The 7,425-nt window shown below is 32.8% G+C and overlaps 1 protein-coding gene across 1 annotated transcript; it reads left to right on the top strand.

Moving 5' to 3' along the window:
* Positions 1-1,414: 1,414 nt before the first annotated feature.
* On the top strand, positions 1,415-6,614 carry LOC130628596 (fibronectin type 3 and ankyrin repeat domains protein 1-like). Its single transcript, XM_057441567.1, has 6 exons — positions 1,415-1,768; positions 1,944-2,154; positions 2,844-2,906; positions 3,121-3,228; positions 4,162-4,304; positions 5,627-6,614. Exons 1-6 carry the CDS (start codon positions 1,598-1,600, stop codon positions 5,942-5,944), a joined length of 1,014 nt encoding a protein of 337 aa, XP_057297550.1. The 5' UTR covers positions 1,415-1,597; the 3' UTR covers positions 5,945-6,614.
* The last annotated feature ends 811 nt before the right edge of the window (positions 6,615-7,425 follow it).

Here is a 7,425-nt window from a genome sequence, read left to right as displayed (position 1 = left end):
AGTTCCCGCTGCACTATTAGCGTTTTAATCTTGAAAGAAAGATGGGCTTACTAGAGAGGCGTGAATATTAGAGTGGCGCAAATATTTTTTAAACGTTGAAATTAAGTTAGTTTTAGTTCAATAAAATATTTTAGTAAGTTGTTAACAAAGTCATGAAATTATGATGGCTAAAAAGATAAAATAGTTTTAAACAAATCTGATACGTACAATTAAAAACGGAATTAGATACTACTTTTAATTGAAATTTTAAATATATGCATTCAAAATTGCTGCACAATGCTACATATGTTGCTTTGTAGCAGAAATATTGAGGAACAGAGATATTACAGCAATCCTGCAGGATTATCAGAAAGGCGGGATTGTTTTTTAGTTCATGCCAAAAAGGTGAGTTTACTAGAGAGGTGGGGGATGATAGAGTAAATATGGTATTTCTACTTTCATTGTACAGCAATAAATGTAGTGCAGTGCCTGTTGTTTTTATACAAGAACTTTGGCAGCTATCCTAAATTTTAAAATACTTCGAAACACGAAAAAATTGCATGAACATTTGAAAGATATTATACTCCAGAAAATTTTCTCTGGCAATAGTAACAAATTTAATTTTGTTGCCATCCCCTAAAAAAAATAATTATAAGCCAATTATTCTGCATCTATTCTTATCGTCTTTGCAATGTATCTGTTCGTTCTGTACAATTGTATTTTTTACAAGCTACGTTTTCGCAACTAGTAAAAAAATACAAAATCAAATCTATAATTTTTTAGATCTGAATAGTGGTAAAATACAATGGAAGATTCAGTGTAACAAAATGTGTTGCGAACGAGAAAGAGTAACATTGTAGACAATGCTAACCGTTACTATTGCTAAAATAATTTGCCTTCCATCCGGGTGGTTTTGTTTCTCAGTGTATATGAACAACAGAACAATATTGTTATTATCTTGTGTCAATTTTCGTATAAGTATGGAATGTTATTAATAGATCTACATTTTAAGCCTCTTGTTTAAAAAATTGTTGAAATAAAAAATTTCAATTTCCCTATTTAGAAATAACATTAATAAATAATGCACAAGTTTAGTTACTCATAACAAGTTTGGGACACAATTTAACATGCACTAGTAATTATCATGTGAGAAAATATTTTCTTTTTACATATGAAAAGTGTTTCGAAGCTGTTTATATTTTTATTAACGTAGTGTTAAAAATTAAAAAAGGATATAGTAATTAGAAAAACATGGTGAATCTAATTACGTTTGTTTTTATCTGATTTGTAGCATTCTGTTTCAAATAATAACCGAAACAATGACCTTTCCACAAATATTATGTCCAAGATTTTATCTTTAAATTGCCTAAGCTTTTATCTTTAAATTGTCAAAGCAGACATTATTTTCCATTCTTGAAAATAGCCTTATATTCTACTTCGTTAGCTAGTGAAGAAACCTACAAATTTGCTCATGGTATATATTCTGATCCTCAGATTTTTGTCCATCATACGTATTTTCTGCATCAGGGGTCTGAAATAAAGCAGTGGTACGATAATTTTAAATGGAATACGGCTATTATTATAGGGAGTTGTAAGTACAATAATGTAAGATTTAACAATGGAATGCGCTGGTGATCCACCACATCCTCCTGTAGTTGGTAAAGTAACTCCTTTCAGTATTGAGCTCTTATGGAAAAATGCACTTGTGTTGGAGAACAGACAGCAACGTGTTAAATATATTGTACAAGAAGAAGAATTGGGTGGTCTGGTGACAAAGGGGTATGGAACAGTAAGTTTTCTCCTTTTTTTGTATTTTATTCGCAGATCCCAAAAATTATTGGTTTATGAAGAAACTTTAGAGGTCTTGATGTTTCAAATTAACCTCTATAACATCTATGAAATAAGATCAAGTTTGTAGTTGTAATATCACCAAAACAGAATGCAATAAACTGTTTATTTTGTAGGTATATAGTGGATTTGCACATAGAAATACATTCACCGGATTAGAGCCTAGAACATTGTATCGGTATCGCATCAAATATAAATTTGATAATTATGAAACGCCATATAGTCGTCCTGTTGAAGTGGCAACAACAAAGAAACCTCCATCAGGTGATGACTTGCATCGAGCCGTTCAAAAGAATGATATTAAAAGTGTAGTGAAGTTACTACAAGGTAAGCGCACTTTTTTTTTTTGTACTTTGGAGGAGAGGGCTTGATGCAGCTAGCCTGGCAATTCTACAATTCGATAATAGTCTAAGAAAATCAATGATTTTTGAAACTTACATTTGTTGAAACTATATTTGACCAGTTCCTACAATTTAATCAATTTGGTTTTAGTCATCAAAAAGTAAAACTGCGAGAGGACTAGGCTATTTTTAGGAAAACTATCAAAAATAAAAAAAATTATCATTGTATACTTGATCCATTTTATTTACCAATAATAGATGTTTTTATAGTGATTCCAATCGGATCCTGCAAACCAGAAAGTCTGTTTACAACACCTACAAACTGTAAAATCTTCAATTGTTATAAAAAAATCTGTTCGTAACATATTTTTTGTATAGTTTGTAAAATATAACAAGCATTCTGTGTATTGTTCGCAACATGTAGCAAGCATTCTGCGTATTGTTCTTAACGTATAGCAAACATTCCCTGTATTGTTTGTAACATGTAGCAAGGATTCTGTGTACATATTGTGAGCATTCCGTTTGTTTGATACTTTAGCAAGCATTCGGTGTGTTGTTCACAACATCTAGCAAACATTCGATGTGTTGTTCACAACATCTAGCAAGCATTCCGTGTATTGTTCGTATTGCAAGTATTCCATGTAGTTTTCTTAACCTTTCTTTTTTTTACTATAGTCTTACCAAATGAATTGATCCATGCTCCTGATAAATATGGCTACTCTGCTCTAATGACGGTTGGTAAGTTGTCGTTGTTGACGTGTTTGTTTTGCATAGTTGTTGCTGTTGTTGTTTATATTTATTGACATTTTTGTCTTGTTTTGTTGTCTTGTTTTTGTTTACGCTGTTGTGATAGTTATTGTGTTCGTCAATTGATGTGAGAAAGATGTCAGTTTTATGTGTTAATTTGAATTTTTTTATAGCTTACAATGTAATCGTAGCTTTTTTCCCATAGCCTTCAAAGGCTTCAAACATCTGGCCGAGATACTTCTTGAGAATAATGCTGACGTTAGCTATCAAAACAACAATGGAAAAAATGCATTGTTGATGGCGTGCTATGCTGGTACGTTGAAATAATGACTCCTCGCTTTCTTTCTATTATTTGTTTATTAAATTAAGTTTGAAGATATAATATAAGCTTAATGTTATTCACCTGGGGATGTTGTATCAAAAACCCTATTTTGTTTTTCAAACTTCTAAATATATGGCGTTGTTTGGAAAACAACTTTGGGTTCCTCTGTGGCTTATATTTTACTTTCGTTTCTTAATTTATTCTTACTGCCACCTGGAAAAGTGAGGGGATTTTAAAACACAGGAAATTTTTGTGTGAAATGAGCTGTCGTAAATATAATAACGTCTTAAAAAGTTTTTACGCAGTTACATAGGTATACTTTATTGCAAAAATTTTGCAGAAAGAAAATTCCATGGTTTCGCATATTTTCGGAAATTTTACAAAACGAAATGCTGTAAAATTAGGTTCTTTTGTATAAACTGCAAAAATGAATTCAGTCAAAGTTATATAAAAACGTTTCAACCGCTAAGTAATTTCCTCAATATCCTTCCTAAATATAACCCCTGCTTAATGTATTCATTTCAACCCTTAAATAAATCTTTAATTGTTTAAAATGAGAAATTTTGATTCTGACATTATATACAAAAAGTGGAATTCCTACAGAATCCATCAAACGTTAAAAACCCTGAAAATGCAATTTTACGCAGGGAATTCAGAAAATTTCATTTTAGTCAAGAAAAGTCAGGGGAATTAAAATTGGCAAAATGGCTGGCTAATCTACGTAAGTCATACGTAATCGCTGGTTTATAAGGAAGGAAAAATAGGGAGACTTGTGGAAGATCTTTCTAAATTTTAGTAGAATTTTTTTTTTTTTTTTTTTTTGTTAATGTAATTTTTTTATGATAGAGAAAGAAAGAGTTATCTCAACAGATTCATTAGTTCTTTTTAGGAATTTTAAGGCTGTTTTCCATCGTTTTGTTTTAGGTAAGTTAGAGATGGTGAAGTTACTACGGGAAAAAGGCGCAGTATGGGAGAGTTCTGACAACAATGGAAGTACGCCACTCCACCTTGCTGTTGATGGCGGTAATGTTGATCTTATACGTTGGATGATAAAGGATGGTTGCCCTGTAAGTCGTATTCTCACACCATTTTCTACTCAGTCTAGACGTTTCTTAAAAGTTTATTGCTTTCGCGTTATCGTGTGAAGTTGCGTTTACGGGAATCGATAATAAACTATTTGGTAGCCAGGAGACAAATCTACGGGTTCGCTCGTCGTTTTTATTCTACCTATAATCTTTAAAACAAGACAGCTAATTTCATAGTTTGTCACTGTTAGTAATTACATAGGCTATTTCTATGTCATTTTAAACTTGTTGCTGACGACAGCTTGGTCATTTTACACAATTTTCGGGGATTATTTCGTAGTGAATAAGAATGAGAGAATGCGACTAGCAAGTTTTAACGCTGTTTGCCTGGCCTACGAATATGCGAATTTTGTGAATTTGCAGCTTTTCGGCTACAGAGTATTAAACGTTAGGGTTAGGGTTAGGGTTAGGGTTAGGGTTGAAATATGATCAAAGCTGTTTTTTGTTTAATACTTTTTCCAGCTTTCTACCTCAGAAGGTTTACTTTTGTCGAGTATTCGTAGCATGACTGTCAAAACGCGCAGACATAGCGGATATTATTATATAACCGAAATTGCAATTTTTACTTGAATTTGCCTGTCAAAACAAAGTGGATAAAAATATATCGCTTTTGCCATTTTGTGTGTTCGTAACACAAGTTTTTTCAGATAGAATACGGGCAGGAGAAGAGGATGAAAAATTAAGTTTTGCGATTAGGACTTACGGAATTATGCTAATTACGGAATTAAAAAAATTTATGTTAATATGAATTCAACTTTATAATACCTATGTATTGATAAGGTTTGAATGCACATCCCTTAACACGTCTAGAATTACTGATAACAAAAAATGTCAAATTTTGCTGTTACTTAAATATGACATCATAATTTATGCAGCATAAATAAATTTGAAATTCTTTAAATGTGAATATCTTGAAAACGAAAGAAAGCTTTTTTAAAAAATTAAAAATACTTGTTAACCAACTTTTTAAACTCTATATTATACGTTAAATATCATTTTATACCTCGGGTTTCCTTTAAAGATGGTGAATTAGAATGGCTGTTATTCTTTTCTTAAGGCATCATAAAGTGTGGAATAGCATTGTCCAAGAAATTGGTGTACACAAATTCTACATCTAACGACGCATAGTGGGTGGCCTGTTAAATGTGTTTAAGCACAGGAGAATTTAAAACATCTTCAACTCTTCCTATAAACTCTTTTGTCTTCCCAACCATGAGGTCTATAGATTTGAATATTGTTAACATATACTACACGCTTTCTGTTGAGTTCTACCTTCTATTTTTGTTAACGTTGCCACTTCATAGGTTGATACAAAAGATCGAACGTCTGGTTGGACACCACTGATGCGTTTGGCATCAACAAATGGAGATGTTAACGCTGCGGAAATTCTCATAGCACACAAAGCAAACATAGATGCTTCAGATAATGACCGAAAGTCTGTCTTAATGATGGCAGCGTTAAACGGACATTCAGATCTAGTGAAATTGTTGTTATCAAAAGGCGCGAAAATCGATTCGAAGTCTATGCATAATAAAACAGCCCTTGATTTTGCTCGATCATTTGAGTATGAGAAAATAGTTCAGATGCTTGAGGACAAGTACAAAGAAATGAGATTTGTTTAGATAATCAAGATAGCATAAGCTATGAGCGTTGCTTTACAAAAAAGCCATCTTTCTTTGTGTTGTGGAGTGTGTTAATCTTTTTCACTATTTATGGCGTTAAAATTCTTTTGAGCTCTTTCAATATTTAAGTTAGAATCACAGTGACAAGCCTCGAATTTCTTATAGAAACGTTAAAACGTATATATTCAGGCAGGTTTTCACGCAGTGAATTGTGGATGGCGAATAAGCTGCAAAAATGTTTTTTGAATGCAAGTAAAAAAACTAGTTAATTACGTAGTTATTTTGACTTCTATCCAGTACTGAAGTTTCCAAAAATAAGCGCTAATTACGTTCTGATTGGTTAAAAGTTTACTGCGAAATATTTCGCTGCTAAAAAAAAGATACTGCGCCTGCTCAGATACATTTCGCCGTCCAATTAGCTTCGTGGAAGGCATTTGCGCAAAAAAATTCTACCCGCAAAATATTTTTTGGGTCGGGGACGGCTGCGCAAAAAAACAGTACGAATAAGGCATTTCTTTAATCTTATGTAGTTTTTATTTTTCTCGTGAAATAAATATGTAAATTTAGATTGTTAATATAAGTTCTGAAATATATTTTGTTTATAGATAAATTAATTACAGTGTAAAAAGTGACTTAATTAAATATAAGGTCCAAGAAATTATCAAAAAAACTTGCTTGTGTTTTAGTCAACCATCTATGATCCATTCAAGACTCTGTTCACGTTTTTGAGTGTTTCTGAGTGTCACACTTCTTGCATTTACTATTATTATTTTTACTATTAACCCAGGGTAGCATCTTTAGTTCCTGCTGTACTGTTAACAAAGAGGGTCCTGCGAATTGAGGCCTATTTTGCATTTAAAGCTTCTATTTGAGGTACAGAAGGCGTGGAAGCACAACAACCCCTCAACTAGACAACCGCCTAAGATATCAATCCTATTCTCATGCTGAATATAAAGCAGAAAGGATTGATTCATACTTTTATAGTTCCTGGCATGACTCGGCCGGGGATTGAACTCAGGGCCTCTTCCGTACTGGAGAGCCACCTGTCCGTCTAAATTTTTTAAAGTCCATTACGTTAAAATCGAATTCGGCTAAAATCGAAAAGCGTACGTTAAGCGTCGATTCGATGTTATCTAATTTCTTTTGTCGCTTTGCGCCGACATGTTTAGGGATTTTCCCTTTTTTTAACAAAGCACATTTACTTCTCGTACTAAAATTTCGTTGCTTAAACATGCTTCTAAAGAAAAGTGATCTATGTTCCCGCGGTCATGGTAGGATCATCCTTGGCCTCACCAGTATAATGCCTCGCTTGTACCGGTTTTCTTGTAACATTTGCCATGGCTTGTTGCCCAAATCTCGTGAGTTTTGCAAATTAGCCTCGAATTTGCAAAATTAAATTCTTGCGAAAAATTTATTTTTTTGAACAAAGAAATTTTCGCAAATAATCCATTTTTTAGATTCACGAAATTAAATTCCCACAA

Source organism: Hydractinia symbiolongicarpus, chromosome 15 (genome assembly GCF_029227915.1).
Source record: "Hydractinia symbiolongicarpus strain clone_291-10 chromosome 15, HSymV2.1, whole genome shotgun sequence".
Classification (NCBI taxonomy): domain Eukaryota; kingdom Metazoa; phylum Cnidaria; class Hydrozoa; order Anthoathecata; family Hydractiniidae; genus Hydractinia; species Hydractinia symbiolongicarpus.
The sequence above is the reverse complement of the archived record's forward strand: the minus strand, read 5'-3'. Positions and strand labels throughout refer to the sequence as shown.

Bases quoted from the DNA above. Each gene is read 5' to 3' on its own strand.
- LOC130628596 (XM_057441567.1), top strand. From the start codon at position 1,598: ATGGAATGCGCTGGTGATCCACCACATCCTCCTGTAGTTGGTAAAGTA. The intron at 2,907-3,120 runs GTAAGTTGTCGT...TTTTTCCCATAG, and splicing joins CTCTGCTCTAATGACGGTTG to CCTTCAAAGGCTTCAAACAT. The intron at 4,305-5,626 runs GTAAGTCGTATT...GCCACTTCATAG, and splicing joins TGATAAAGGATGGTTGCCCT to GTTGATACAAAAGATCGAAC.